This window comes from Peromyscus leucopus, chromosome 14 (genome assembly GCF_004664715.2).
Source record: "Peromyscus leucopus breed LL Stock chromosome 14, UCI_PerLeu_2.1, whole genome shotgun sequence".
Taxonomy (NCBI): domain Eukaryota; kingdom Metazoa; phylum Chordata; class Mammalia; order Rodentia; family Cricetidae; genus Peromyscus; species Peromyscus leucopus.
In genome coordinates this window covers 52,982,680-52,998,442 of record NC_051075.1, presented here as the reverse complement: position 1 = coordinate 52,998,442, position 15,763 = coordinate 52,982,680, and the positions used below count along the sequence as shown (strand labels likewise).

Here is a 15,763-nt window from a genome sequence, read left to right as displayed (position 1 = left end):
TGTGTTATTAAACCCAAAGTGATACTCCTAAACTGTTAGGAAATATTTGCTCTAGGCACAGTATTCAATGCAGGTCGAAAAACTAGGAGATTTCCATCCAGGACACAATGCTGAGGTCTTCAGTGAACATGTTCACAAGTTGCTGAACTGGCTTACAAACTAGACATGGTTTTTGAGGAAGAAAGTTCATCCCCATCTTTCTTCATGATAGAAAATGACTTCGATTTTCAGACTGAAAGAAGGAAAGAGAGCCCCCTTTCTATATTCAAAGAAGAATGCTATCTGGGTTTTAACTCTGCTTTTGACTCTGGTTGGGATTATCCACAAGAGATGAAATTCTATGCAGAAGACCAAGCTTTTCAATAATGAGCAATCTGGCAAGAACCTGCAAAGAGAGCTGGGAGGCTCAAGGGCTGCTTGCCAGAGGGCTGTGCATGTCCATGCTGCTCCTTCCCCTCCGTCCTGACTTCAAAAGCCACAATTCAAGCTCAAAGTAAGGCAACAGCTTGAGGTCTGTGGCGTAACAGTTCTGTTCACCTGTACTCAAAACCAGCTAAGGAAAAAGAAAACAAAACAAACAAACATAAAAAAAAAACCAAACATAAAATAGTACAAAGAGGAAGGAAGAATAGAGATAATACCTTACTTCCCCTTTCCTTCCCCTAAAAAGGTCACAGAAGAGACATGCCCTGGAGAACTGATGGATATTTAGATTTGACCTCTGTTAGTCTTTAAGACATGAAGAAAAACAATTCAACTATAAAGCAAAGTTGAATATTCTCATTATTGCTGAACCTTGAGTTTTACAATGTGCCACCAAACAGCTGTGCTAATTATTCAATAGGAAAGAGGTTTGGGAGTGTTCAGCAAACAGGTAATCAGGACACACTTCATTTAAATAGCAATAAAAACAAATTTAAGAAATAAGAGAAAGGGCCCATGCTGTACAGCCCATGAATCTCATTGGTTTTATCGTGAAAGTTTATTGTTTTTAATCCTAGTACAATCAGCTACCAGTTACATACAGTAAAAAAAAAAAAAAAAAAAAAACAAAAACAGCCACAAAGCAATGATGATAGTCTGTGACAGTGTACAGTGGAGGAAATATTCTGTTGGAATCCTCCAGTGGATCCCCACCTGACTTCAGCAGTTAAGCTAACCCTCCCTCTCCAAATTATTTTAAAAGAAAAATTAATGTCTTGCTTGGGTACAGCAAGATTCTAAAATTTCTTGGGGATACCAGAGAACTTTTAAAAATGAAACTGGTAGAAACAAAACAAAATTGAAACGTGGAAACAAGAAGTTTCACGAGGCCTTGGCTTCAGGTCACCTCAAAGCGAACACCTGGAAAGAAGAGAGACTGAGGTCACTCCAGGAATGGAAACACAGAAGACTCAGCAGACTTCAGTACCTATCCTAGTACCGACTCCATCCTCCTCAAGAACACAGAAGCCCGAGTCTCTTACAAGGCTTACAGAAACCTGCTTTCTTTTCTAATAGTCTTTATTGCAAATGTTAGTAGTAGTACATACTTACTTGTTCAGAACTAGGAAGATGATTTTAGTAAAGCATGCTGTCCTCACTATTTTTGAAGCAACTACACAATAGGCTGTTTACACAGCTGGGCACCTTACCTTAGAGGAACAGGCTCCACTCAAACACTAAGTCTCATATGTATTTGGTTCGATTGAGGGCTTTCTCAGCCAGGTGGCCGCTCTCATCTGTGATCTTCTCCCAGTCAGTCTGTCCGACCACAAAGCCTATGGCCCTTTTCCTATCTGCATCCTTCTTTTCTTCTAGGTCCGCCCATCTCACCTAAAGAGGAAAAAGCATTAGTCTGGACTGTCTGAAAGGAGGGAGGGAACCCCAAAGGTGTCCTCTTTGAATAATTTAGTGGGTAGATTAACAGACTTAAAATTACAAGTAAAAAAACGACCAGAGTGATCGTCTTAAAATACCTTCGTGTGATGCTCATGTTTCAAATTTTCCCTAACTATAAGACAAAGCCCTACCACTAAGGCCTCTTGCTGGGGCCTGTCAGCTCCATGGCATTTTGACACAAGCAATACACTTTCTTCTAGTTCTCACTTTACAGCTCTGAGCCCTGTCTACCTAGCATCAGTCTAGACATCCTTCCCCACTTTATCCACTGCAATTAACCATTACTTCCCTAGGTTTATCTGGAGTTTAACATACCTATTTTTGAATTTCCATATTGCAGGATGGCTATCCATTTATAGAAATATATACTATATATGAACTTTATGTACAATAACTATTTCTTGAAATTTAATCAGAGAAAAAACCAGTGGGCTGGTAATGCCATTTTCATTCATAAACTACCAGAGATCATTGCTTCAAATGTTATTATGGCATGATTTCAACTGCAGATATATGGGTCAGGAATATTCCCTATTGGTACTTAAAAAAAAAAAAAAAGGTGGATTTATAAGTTGTTAAAATACATGCATATATCTCATATTCTGTAAGAGCAAAAATATTTAAGATTATGATACTGTTAGTTGTATTGCACACATAGTACCAAAGCATATACTATATTTTAATATGCTGTATTTTAAATATAGTTTATCATTTATTATGTCCCAAATACAGGGCACTGGAACTCTGTGCTCTTTACACTGGACATGGAAATGCATTATTACTTTAAGGTACACTGACTTTTCTTTCTGACATTGCAAGACTGACTGAAATGACTAGGCTTCCAACATCTGCTCAGAGGGAAAATAGAGTAATAGTAGGGAAGCGGGTTAACACTTGAGTCTTTTTTAAAAATGATTTATGTATTCTTATTTTATGTGCATTGGTGTTTTGCCTGCATGTATGTCTGTGTAAGGGTATTGGATCCCCTGGAGCTGGAGTTAAACAGACAGTTGTGAGCTGCCATGTGAATGCTGGGAATTGAATAAAGGTCCTCTAGAAGAGCAGTCAGTGCTCTTAACTGTTGAACCATCTCTCCAGGCCCTAACATTTGACTCATTTTTATTTCCACTTTTGTTGTGCATGTATACACAAGTGTGGTACGTGTGCATACATGTGCACTGGTATACACATACCTGTGAGTGTGGAGGCTAGCAGGTGATCTCTGGTGTTTCCTCTATTGCTCTCCACCTTATATATTGAGGCAGAATCTCAGACTTGTACCGAGAGATCTACGAGTCCATCAGCAGTTAGGCAGCTTGCTCTGAGATTCCTGGTCCTCACAGCTGGGAGTACAGGCAGGCCGCCACACCACCTGACCTCTGGTCCTCACACTTATGTGGCAAGCATTTTACTCACCAAGCCATCTCCCTAGTCCCACACTGGATTCTTAACTAGTTTATTCTTGAGCCAATATGAGTGACCTGGGAATACACATTATGGTTGCACCAAATAACATGCTCCAACGTGGAAGCAGTTTCATCAGGTTTTAATAGGCATAGAACAAAAGTAAACTATAAATTTCTCAGATATACTGGTGGAATTAACTGTAGAATATTTAACAAATATGGCTTTCTCCTCCTCCCTGGGAACTTCAAACACCCATCAAGATATTTCTCTTCTTTTTTGGTAGTATTGGAGATTGAACCCAGGGCCCACTACATGTTAGGTAAGTCTCTTATTATTGAGACTTATGTCCAAAAAATATGTACTATGAATAACTCATACATACTCTTAGTTTCGTTTAGGATCAAGGGTACACATTTTATTGTGATGTTATTAGTGTTAAGGATAGATAGGCAGACATTCAGTAACCACTGAACAAAGAAAAAGTTAACTCAGCTCAGTAAATTTAAACACCCAGAGCATCCTCAATAGTTAAGTACAGAGTAACTGTACCCAGCTACTTAAAAAAACATTCTTCTAAAGATTTATTTGTTTTCTATGCTGTGTATGAGTGTTTTGCCTATGCACCTCATGCGTGCAATATCCCTGGCCAGAAGAGGGCATCAGATTCCCTGGAACTGGAATTAAGACAGTTCTAAGTTACTATGTGGATGCTGGGAACCCAACCTGGGTCCTCTTCAAGAGCAGCAAGTGCTCTTAACTGCTGAGCCATCCCCTCAGCCCTACATTTTTGAAGCTGGATTTTAGACTCTGAAACTTTAAAACTTATCTAAAATGTAATTTTCTTTGTGTCTGCCTTGAGTTCCTGCCCTGACTTCCCTCAATGATGGAGTGTGACCTGAGAGTTGTAAGAGCAAAGTTCTGCCCGTTCTTCCCCAAACTGCTTTTGTCTGTGGCATTTTATCCCAGCTTTAGAAATACTAACTAGATAGTGGGTAAAAGTGTCTGCCTTAAAGCCTAACCATCTGCATGTGGCTTCTGGAGCCTATGGAAAGGTGAAAGAACAGAACCAAGTCCACAAACTTGTTTTCTGATCTAGACACACACACACACACACACGTACACACAGAGTGGTATGTACATAACACACAATCAAATTTAAAAATGAAATACTGATTTAGCATCAATGACTGATTTTTTTTTTTTTTTCGAGACAGGGTTTCTCTGTGTAGCTTTGCACCTTTCCTGGATCTCACTCTGTAGACCAGGCTGGCCTTGAACTCACAGAGATCCGCCTGGCTCTGCATCCCGAGTGCTGGGATTAAAGGCGTGCGCCACCACTGCCCCGCCAATGACTGATTTTTTAAAAAATCTTTTTATCGCTGGGGGTGGTGAATTTCTGGGTTTGAGGCCATCTTGTTCTAGAGTGAGTTCCAGAACAGTCAGGGCTACACAGAGAAACCTTGTCTTGAAAAACCTAAACCCAAACCAAACCACCAAACGGAACAAACAAAAAAGACAGAAAACTTATCATTACTATTAGTGCTCGTGTGAAAGCATGAACACATGCAGAGGCACGCACAAGTCCCAGCATGTAAGTGAGGGCCAGAGGACAACGTGTGCGTTTCATCACCCCTCTTCCACGCTGGGTTCTGGGGATCAGACCCAGGTCATCAGGCCTCCATCACGGACGGCTGTCTCAATGGTCAAGGACTGTGATTGCTTTGTTTCCCCACTTCAGTTTTCTGAGTCAGGGTTTCTCTGTGTCACTGCCCTGGCTGTCCTAGAACTCACTCTCTAGATCCTCCTGCCTCTGCTTCCCAAGGCGTGAGCCACCACTGCCTGGCTATGACCACAATTTTTAAAGAGAAAAGTTAACACTTTGAAACTACTGTATTTCACACACATCTCTAATGAAACTTATCCACTTAATGTTGGCTATTGATTATTAGATATTCACAGACCTTACAAGTTCCAGAATGAATAGATGAATATGAAAATACAAAAAATAAATTATAAGGCAGAAAAACAACTTCGGCCAGAAATGGTTTCTTAAATGTCCGACTTCCTTCTAATTTTCCTGAAGGTACTTTTAAGATTTACACCACCATGTCTTTTTTTTGGGGGGGAGGGGGCATTTAACTGTAAAAAAAAAATTGTACTAGGTGAGAGGGCAGGTGGGATGGGGATGTGAGGGATAGAGGCATGGAGGAAACTGTACTCAGGATGTACTGAAAACAGAAAATCACACAGAAAATCTTGACTAACACTCAAGACTAACATATGTGTTTCATTCATTGCCATTCACATACTTTAAGAAAGTAAAATTACTTGAAGATCAATCACTTTCTAGCTCTTGAAAGTTGTACTAAATACTGCCTCTTGAGACTGCTCTTTCTATTTTCTGTGTGAGGAAACACAATTTCTGCTAAGAACAGTAATTATAAAGAGTAATTTTTGAAATTTTATTCATTTATTTAAGATACTAGGGATAGACTCAGAACCTGACATACAAGGCAAATGCTGAAACACTGAGTTACACTCCCAGCACAAATCACATTTTAAAGCCTAGTCATTTAGGCACATTTCTAATGTGACCCATTCTACAGAATCACCCTTTGAAGACAGTCACAGCAATTTGAGTAAAAAGAGAGAAAAACCATTCCCATTTCCAATGACTCACTGTCCCATCAGAACCGTAACTCACAGGTCACGCCCCAAGGACAGCCACTCGTGCTGTCCTCTGTGTTTGGAGACTGGGTCCCACTCTGCAGCCCAGGCTGGTCTCAAATCATGGACAATCTTCCTGCCTTTATCCGTTCCCAAGGTGCCAAGATTGCAGAGATCCACCACCATGCCTAACTTGAGCCAATTAAGTCCTCACATGTGGCTGGGCATAGGTGAAGGCCATTAATGGGATTTCCCTTTCCCATTCCCTCAAACCACACAGACAAGAGTGTATCTGCAGTATTTGAACTTTTTTGGTTTCCCAAGATAGAGCTAACCTGGAACTCACTATGTAGACCAGGCTGCCTCAAGCTCACAGAGGTTCACCCGCCTCTGCCTTTTTAGTGATGGGATTAAAGTGCGCCATCATACCTCACTTGTCTGCAGTGTATCAATAAGCTTTGAGATATGGATTCTTTGAAATGACAGACAGCATGACAATAATCTACTACTATTTTTATCTCATACTACAATACTGTCTCAATATTTAAACACTAAGAAAATTAATTTAAAAGAAATACAAAGAGAGCTAGAGAGCTAACTCAGGAGTTAAGAGCACTTGCTGCTCTTGCAGAGAAACCAGATTTGATCTTGCAAATATAGAGCAGCATATATATATATCTGTAACTCCACTTCCAGAAGAGCCGATATTCCTTCTGGTCTCTGCAGGCACCAGGCACGCATATGGTATATATAAAATACATGTAGGTTAACCATACCAATAAAATAAAAATAAATAAACTTCCAGAAGCTGACTCATCTGTGCTGAACAGGTAGCACCTGTAATTGGAGCGCTTTTTGTTTTACTGAGAACTAGAGACTGAACTAGGTCCGCACACTTGCACGACAAGCACTTTATTAAAGGACAGCCATTTCTCCATCCCCAGCTTCCTAAAATCCAAACGCTCCTTGGATGAGCCTTCCTGTTTCAGTAGTCTCTTACCCTCTTCTTCCCGGGCTCGGAAGCACGAGTTTCATAGTCATCAGGGAGCTGAAGGTAATCCTCCATTCTGCTGGCTATCGCCTCCCAGTCACGTTTCCGTTTAGTGCCAGTCCTCAAGCCGTCCAACTTGTCTGAGGGACAAACGCAGAGCCACAGCATTAGAGTGTGAGTCTGCATACAGCACAGAGAGGAAAAGGAGGGCTGGACTGTCTCCAGTGGGCACATCCACATTTCTCAATGCAGCGTCATTTTCACATCCAAACTACCTTCTTGGCTAAGAAAGTATCAAATCTTATGTGATTCTCACGGTCTGTTTGGTGTTTGTCTTGGATAATATTTATACTTTGATGGTTTTAGCAATAAATATGGGTGAGGCAAGTAAAGACCCTCCCATCCTCCCACCCTCAGGAAAAAAAAAAATCACACTTCAGCTCTCATGTTCTAAAAAGAAAAACAAAACAAACAAACAAACAAAAACCAGGTCTCTTTAAAAACAATTACTGCTTTTTTAACACAGTGTTAATACAACTCAGTTGATCTACAATGATGTGTGATACTGTATCATATGAAAATCAGATAGCAACAAGATCATGTTTAAGGATGTGTTTCGATTATTTTTTGGCTAAGAACACTCATGAGTTAATATTTATGAGTAAGATAACTATATGAGACCTCCTCTTTCTTTGCATATACTGTTAAGTACTGTTGACCACCCTGTATTTGAGTGTACTGTAAAGTACTGTTAACACTTTGTACTTTGAGTACACTGTAAAGTACTGTTGATTCACCATGCTAAAGACTGGTATGTCAGCCCAAGTGACCAGATCTGGTATTTCTTTCTTAATTTTAAATCTGAAAGGAGCTGGTCTCCCAATAGCTCACAATTATCAAATAAACAGCACATCCAGAAATTATGAGAGATGAGGTTAGGTGTATTAAATAGCACACAATGAAAATGTGGTGTCTTTTTTATTGTTAATACTGATTCTGATACAAATGTGGAATATTATAAGTTATATACATTTGAGCTCCAGTGAAACGCCTGCATCCTCTGAAGTTATCTAAACACACTATTGTTAAAGTGAGCTAGTAAAGGAAAGCTTAACTGCTTCGGAAACACGGAACAAACATTCACCCCATAAAGGATGCAGAATGTGGACACTAGAGGTCTTTAAGGCACCAGCTGGAGAGAGTTTGGCATGGCACGTGCAGTGGAAGCAGTGGCGAGGGGGAGAAGTTATGCTTTCTCATATACAAACTCCACACAACTAACTGGACACAATCTTTACAAAGCCACAAAGACTTTGCATAATAGGCAAAGGGTTTAGTTCTCATACTCCTCCCTCACAAAAGCAATCATCATTGAAAACTCAGGAATGTAAATGACAACAGTTTACAAAACTAAGAAAATTGTTTCAACAAAATTTCCCTGAGACAGGCTCCCCAGAACCAATCTTCTACCTTTTCTGTTGATAAGATGCTGTACAAACGGCTCCACAGACAGCCATACTATACAGAACCCTTGGCTACATAGGGACACAACACACGGTACCAGATAACCCATGACGTCCCATACATAGTAAAATGGACTTTAGTTCAAGACCTTAGACATGCAGTGTCTTACCAGAGAGTAGGAAGCTCCAGTATACTCAAATAAATTTCAAGGATTTCCAAACTCAGAACCACTGATTTTCATGAACATACTCTGAAGGGAAGTTTCACATTTCAATTCTAACAAGAGAGCATGGCCAGGCAGTGCTACAGGAAGGCAGGTGGAAACTGCCAGACAATGTCCTTGTCCACTAGGTAGTGCCAGGAGGTAGAGAGCATGTGTTCTGTATTTGCAACCCGAGGCCCCGAAGCCTGCACTTCTAGTCAAGGCGCCCTTATTTGAAGTATTTGATTTGAAATTTTATTGTGCAAGCATGTTTAAAGTTTCTTTTGAGTGCTGAAGAAAGGCTCAACACTCATCCACACGAATACTAGAATCCCAAACACTCAGGTAGCATACAATAAGGGAAGAGGAATCTGAGTGTTGGTTACAGAAGAAAGGCAGGTGGCCCAATCCACTCACACATTAGAGGCCTGGGTTGCAAAAGATGAAGTTTTAAGAGGATGAAGTTTTGATCCAACTTGGTTGGTTACAGAATTTACCACATCTTTAAAACACTGCATGTTACTATAGCACAACAGAACAATTCCAGAGATACATCTATGTATGTCCTAAATGTAAATGGTATCTGAAAATTTGTCCAAGGTGAACATGTAAGAGTTCTGTGCCTATACAAGTAACAATTACATCTTAACTATGAAAAGATGATTCAATCTGTCTGATGAGTAGAAGGCTGAAATACAACTCGTAAGTACAGACAAGTGACATGAAGATGACAAAATCAGAGTGCTTTATAAGGAGAAACCTATTAGATGACAACAGTCTCGAATATTCTGTCGTACAAGTGTGAGAAAGTAAAATCACATCACTGGACTTGAAGTACCTTCAGTACTAAACCCCCACAGATGTGTGTAAAACCCAGCTCTTGTATTACCACGTCTATCTCTCAGTTAGGAAAGAGCTGGTCAGGCAGCTGTCAATCACATGCCACATACAGCTCAGACCAGTAACTGTTTTAAATTGATGCTGCTTCCGATTTAACAGACACAAGCTGACCTGTACATTAAGCACAAATCAAGATTCTGCAATGAATTCTGGTCAGTTGCTTGGAAGAGTACAGAAGTATTTTCTTACTGGAAGACTCATCTATGAACCCAAACCCCTCAGCTCCAGTTTTCAGATTTTTTCAGTTCAATATGCAATACAGGTAAAGCTTATTATGCTTCCACCTCAGCATAATCATGTTGCTAAGAGAAATGTAAGAATGTTGGTAGAGTACTCGGTAAAGTAAACTGCGTCTGGCAACCAAACATTAAATTTGATGAGATATGAAAGGCAACACAAATAGGCTAATTCTCAGATGATCCTCATGAGTTAGAAGAGAATTTTCAATTGGCCAGATGGGCCAATCTCAAAGAAGTAAACACTTTGATAAAGCTTACACTCCATTTTCCTTCTTCTGAGGCTGCATTAACTTACAAGACAATCCAGTGGTGCCAAATGCCAGGCCCTTAAACAAAACGTCATTGTCACTCCTTTGATATCAAGTAAAAATGTCCCTGTCTAGATTCATTAGATAGATCCAGACTATTCATGCCATTACTGAAAAGATTTATGAGAAATTCATTTCTGTAATTCACTGTATAGTATCTTTAAAACTGACACACTGTATAAGACACATTTCTGAGAAATAAATAATAGGCAAGTCATATTTCCCAGAAATCAATACAAACATTAATAACATTTTTCTCGAATAGTCATCACGGCTATGTTCCATTTTCTTTTCTCCTCTAAAACTAGAAAGGAAAATAGAAAATGGGATGGCTCGTTTTTTTTTTTAAAAAGGACAAGCCCAGATCATGTATTATATAACACCTCAGAAGAACGTTTGCTAAACTATGTGTCATTCTCACAATCCCCTTATTTTTATGATCACTCTTTGCCACGATTCCATCACTAAAGCACCAGCAGACACAAATGCTCTTCTAGTCTTACAGGGTACTTTAAAGGACAGCTCTTAAACAGGGTTAACCTAATTCAAAAGAAGCAAAATTAAGACATCCCCTTTAAAAAAGTAAGCTGTGGTTACTATTTTCTTAACTATTTAACTGCATTTAAGCAAAAAAGTGCTTATGGTATGTGTAAGGAGAGCTGATTACTGTTAAATTTCTCAGAGGAAAGGTTTGTAAAAGAATATGCCAATAAACTACAATTTTCACTTGACACATGCTAAAATTATTTTTACATTTTATAGCAAGCACCTATTGCAATAAAACAATACTACTACAGTTTGTGAGCTTATCTTTTAAGACACAGCCTAGTAAAAACCAACTGCGATCTCTAACCCAAGTGAGCCATGCAAGTCTGTGTACAATTTACTCACCTTTGATGCAAAGGTCACATGACCTAAGCAGCAAAAGTGCTGAGTGGCCAAACTACATCTAGGGACTTAGGATGCTGAGATGGTTGCTTGGTTCTGGAGTAACAGCACATCACGGAGAGAAAAACTGAGTCACCTTTCCTAATCAGTAAGTTCCCGCATGGTTCTTTACATTTGTATTGACGCACCTTAATTGACATGTTAAATTGGTCTCTTTTAAGTTTTTTTTTTTTTTTTTTTTTTTTTTTTTTTTTTTTTTTTTTTTTTTTTTTTACAGTATCACACTAAAATACTGAAGAAATCCATTTAATACATACAATTTTTTTACTTGGCTAAATCAGGCAACTCTAAGGTTTGATTTAAACAATCATTTAAACCGGTTTACCTTGTAGCTTGGTATTAAAAACAGCCTGAAGGAAAATTTAAACGGAGTCTCCTTAAATATTTCAATTATGTATTTACTTCCCTCAACACAGAAACTCAAATTTATTACACAAGATATCTTCTTTTTAATTACTTTTTAAAACTCTAATATTTATTAGAATTATTACTAAAATACTCACAAACAAGCTCAACTTTGGGTTATAGGCAAATATTCTTGTAAAAAAGAAATGTTAGGAGCACATTTCTGATTAATACTAAAAAAAGTTAGAAGTGACAGTATATTATTATGCCTATCAAATATTTCTAATTATTCTAAAAACTTCCAATGATATCAAAGCATTTTTTTTGGTAAAAACCATCCTTTTTTACACTGTCACAGTAGTCAAGGCAAAGCTAGTGAACTGACTGAAGGATGTGAGCACAAGTTTCTGGCCCTTTACTCCGTGCAGTGCAGAGCTCTATGACCATGACCATCAGGTATCACATATAAAAACAGGAAAAAGGAAATACCCACCTAGCTTTGCCTCAGAAGTGTCCATCTCCCATTTGCTTTTCGGAATGTAACCCTAAATCGTACACAGAGAGAAGCTCGAAGGGTTAGAAAGAGACACATACATGCATAACACGTTTGAATTGGAAAAGCATTAAAACTGGGAATGGATTCAGTTTCCACTCACTAGTTATAAATATATCCTTATGGAAAACACAACTTTATTATCCTTGAAGAAAGTTAAGTGACCAAATTCACCAAACTTCACTGCACATTTCAGAGCAGTCACCAGGACGGGATCATGAAGGCACTTTGAGGCAGGTACAGTTGAGGACTCAACTGTAGCCTCATTCCAGATGTACAGCAATTATGGCAAGAATGTACAGCTAGTTACTCAGCCAGGATCAGTATCATTCAGAAAATTTATAAGCTAGCTAGGTTACTTTCTAAGTACAACTGCTATTCTCAAGTAATTGAAGCCATGATGTCCAAGAGTGTTCTTCAAGACAGTCACTTGATATTCCAGTGTCATTTTAAGTACTTGGGAAAGGAAAACTGGTATTTGAACCCAACTACCCCATTATGAAGTTCACATTCATTTTGAAAATGACTCAATCCATGTACCAGTTAGATCTTACAAAGGCTAATTTTATTGAATCAACCAGAGCAGTTCTCTTTCACCAGATGAAAATGAAATTATTTCTGATAGCTTCTAATATTATGTTTTACTGTTATGTGATAAACCAGATATTACCACAGGCAATTTATAGCTTACATAAGGTAACTGAGTAATTTAAACAAACTCGCCAAACATTTCCCAATGTCCCAGGGTGCCTACAACTACATAGTAATCCCCTCCGTTTATTCCATGTCATTTATCATGAATCCCCTTTTTCTTTATTTGGACTGTGGTTTCGATTAGATCCTATTATACAGAAATGTTAATATTAGGACCTAGTGAACAAGACAAATTCATCAAAGGTATTTGTCTTTACGAGTCATCTCTGCTGTTGAGAATGTTCAAGGTCATAGAGCAGGCTGCCACACAGCTGCCTTGGAAACACAGTGGAGACATCGTAACAATCTCTACAGGAGAGTTCACTTGAGCATCTTACTCCAGGAAACCTTTGCATTTATACATTGCTAGTCTTTATGCAAAACTAGGAATTACTAGGTAGTATTTCAAATTATAAATTACATCATCTTTTCTAAAAACACTTAGATCAAATCAAGAAAAAGCTGTGCTGATGTGATGGTGTAAAGTGTTAAATACTGAGGAAATTAGCACAAGTGTTATCTCAAAACCCACCTAAAGCCTTAAGCATCACTGGAAAAGTACACTTATAGACTCTGATCATATGGACTAGGTTTGCAGAAGCACTAAAGGCAGGACTCTATCTCACAAGTAATCCCTAATGATTTTTTTACCTAAGAAGAGCTTGAATTTCATCCAGTACAGAACTGAAAAGCAAAGCTTACTGAGAATTCCGTTAAAGTGGTCTGAATGACACGAAACTCACTCATATCACCTTGGTTAATATTCTTCAGTAATCTTTTACCCTTGGGATAGATTCCAAGAGTAAAAGAGCTGGACTCTGCTATGTGAATGGGTTAAAGAATCTTTAGATTAAAGAAGTATACTCATTCACCACTGCTGGAACCATCCTGGTCATCCTTTAGCTTCTTGAAGTGGCAGGCCACATGGAAACAAAAGCGAGTCCAGCAGAATATAATTTTAAGGCTTCCTTGCCAGTTCTCTGATGGAAAACTAGTGTTACAGTGTGTTTCCCTTTAAAAACTAACTGTACGTTTAATGAAAAGCTCCAAGTTGACTACATTTAAGCAAGCGAGATGAAGCATATCCTGGAGGAAAACTGCCACAAAAGATGGAACCACTGGATTTCTCAATCACGTTCTAGGACAGCCTACAAGTAGCTAGTGAAATTAATAACTGTTATCCAGAACAGTGTAGACCTTCAAGTCAATTTTCTGCTCATATTTTAGAGTATGTATGTCAAAATGCAACCTGATTAAGAAAAATAAGACTATTAAAAAAGATACTGAGACTCAATTACCATTAACTTTAAAGCTTATTTTTTAATACACACTTAAAAAAAATCTAGGAATGTAGAGGTCGACACCAATGCTATATAAACACAGATTCTATCAAGAGTCATCTACGTCACACATGGTTTGAAGAGACCACTCCTTGTAGACTATGTTTTAGGGGACAGGAATCAGGGATCTCTGTTTGTACATTTTCATTAAGAGAAGTATGAGAAGCAACTTAGCAAGAGCTGAAATGTCAAATAAAGCAAGTAATCTCATGGATTTAAAAAGCAATACTATCCAAAGGCATTGTTCATCTCCGTACCTCATTAGCCAACACTAAAATGTCAGTAATTTTATAGGTTTCATTTCTTGAGTGACAGGGTAAGGCAAACATCTCCAGAAGTGTAATCAAAAGCATTTACAGGAGGTACACACAACTTTAAACTCACATTATTATTCTCTCATCAGCCTTGGTATTCCATTGCCTACACAGTCATTTTTGCCATCACTTAACAAGACAAAACAAAAACAAATCCAGCAGCCAGTGGCAGCCCTTCACCTCTTCATTCAATAAGTTCTTCTGCCTCAGGGGACAGAACCCAATTTTGAGATCTTATAGCAAAGAAGAGACAAGTATGCATACACTGGGTAGGCTATTCCACATACCTGCTGGAATGGAAAAAAATGCCCCTTCATGTGTCATTTACTTTCTCGAAAAGCATACTCTTACAACCACCCACGGCTAGATGAGTACAAAGATGAGTTTCTTAGTACTCTGTTAAATTTTTCTTTTAACAACACAGAGCTTTTTTGGACTAGGGAAAAATAAAAAGAATCCAAAGTCTCCATAAAGATGGTTATGGAAACTTACTGTAAAAAGTGTGTATCAACACTAGTAATCTAACTACAGATCTGAATATAAACACTCCTTAAGAATAACAAAGAGACACTTTGCTCAAAGTGGTTGGTCTGTCTCCTACCAGTTCGCTTTCCTCTTCTTCTGCGTCTTTCTTTTCATCCTTCTGTTCTTCAATATTTGCATCAAAATCTTCCATCTCTACCTACAACACGCCAATAATCATTTTCTAAAAAGGATGCATTAGCATTTAAGAACATGTTGATTCACTAAGATCTGCAGTAAGCCCAAGGCAGCACAGCCATTCCTCTGTCACATACCACGTGAGTTCTAACTCCCTGAACTTTGAAGTGGGACTAAAAGAAAACAGAAAGATATTCATGGAATTTTCATCTTTATTCCTGTAAAGTTAGGAAAAATCTTTTACTCCAAGGAGATGGACCACACGTTTTTTTTTTTGTTTGTTTTTTGTTTTTTGTTTTTTCGAGACAGGGTTTCTCTGTGCAGTTTTGCGCCTTTCCTGGAACTCACTTGGTAGACCAGGCTGGCCTCGAACTCACAAGAGATCCGCCTGCCTCTGCCTCCTGAGTGCTGGGACTAAAGGCGTGCGCCACCACCGCCCGGCGGATCACACGTTTTTAATACTCAAAGAGATTATAGACTTTTAAAAACTTTTGTTTTTTGTTTTTTTTCGAGACAGGGTTTCTCTGTGTAACAGTCCTGGCTGTCCTGGAACTTACTTTGTACACAGGCTGGCCTCGAACTCACTGAGATCCGCCTGCCTCTACCTCCTAAGTGCTGGGATTAAAGGCGTGCGCCACTGATGCCTGGTGACTTTTAAAAACTTTTTTTTTTTTTTGGGGGGGGGGGTTGAGACAGGGTTTCTCCGTGTAGTTTTGGAGCCTGTCCTGGAACTCACTCTGTAGACCAGGTCGGCCTCGAATTCACAGAGATCCACCTGCCTCTGCCTCCCAAGTGCTGGGATTAAAGGTGTGCACCACCACCGCCCAGGGACTCTTAAAAACACGTATTTC

General features: G+C 38.9%; 1 protein-coding gene across 1 annotated transcript in view; it reads right to left on the bottom strand.

Moving 5' to 3' along the window:
* Window positions 1–222: 222 nt before the first annotated feature.
* Window positions 223–15,763, bottom strand: part of Ylpm1 (YLP motif containing 1) — a 73,920-nt gene continuing 58,379 nt past the window's right edge. Inside the window, 5 exon segments of the mRNA XM_028876639.2 lie at window positions 223–1,344; window positions 1,635–1,815; window positions 6,956–7,086; window positions 11,846–11,897; window positions 14,854–14,934. Of these exon segments, the coding sequence (XP_028732472.1) occupies window positions 1,669–1,815; window positions 6,956–7,086; window positions 11,846–11,897; window positions 14,854–14,934 (411 nt within the window). The 3' untranslated portion in view covers window positions 223–1,344; window positions 1,635–1,668.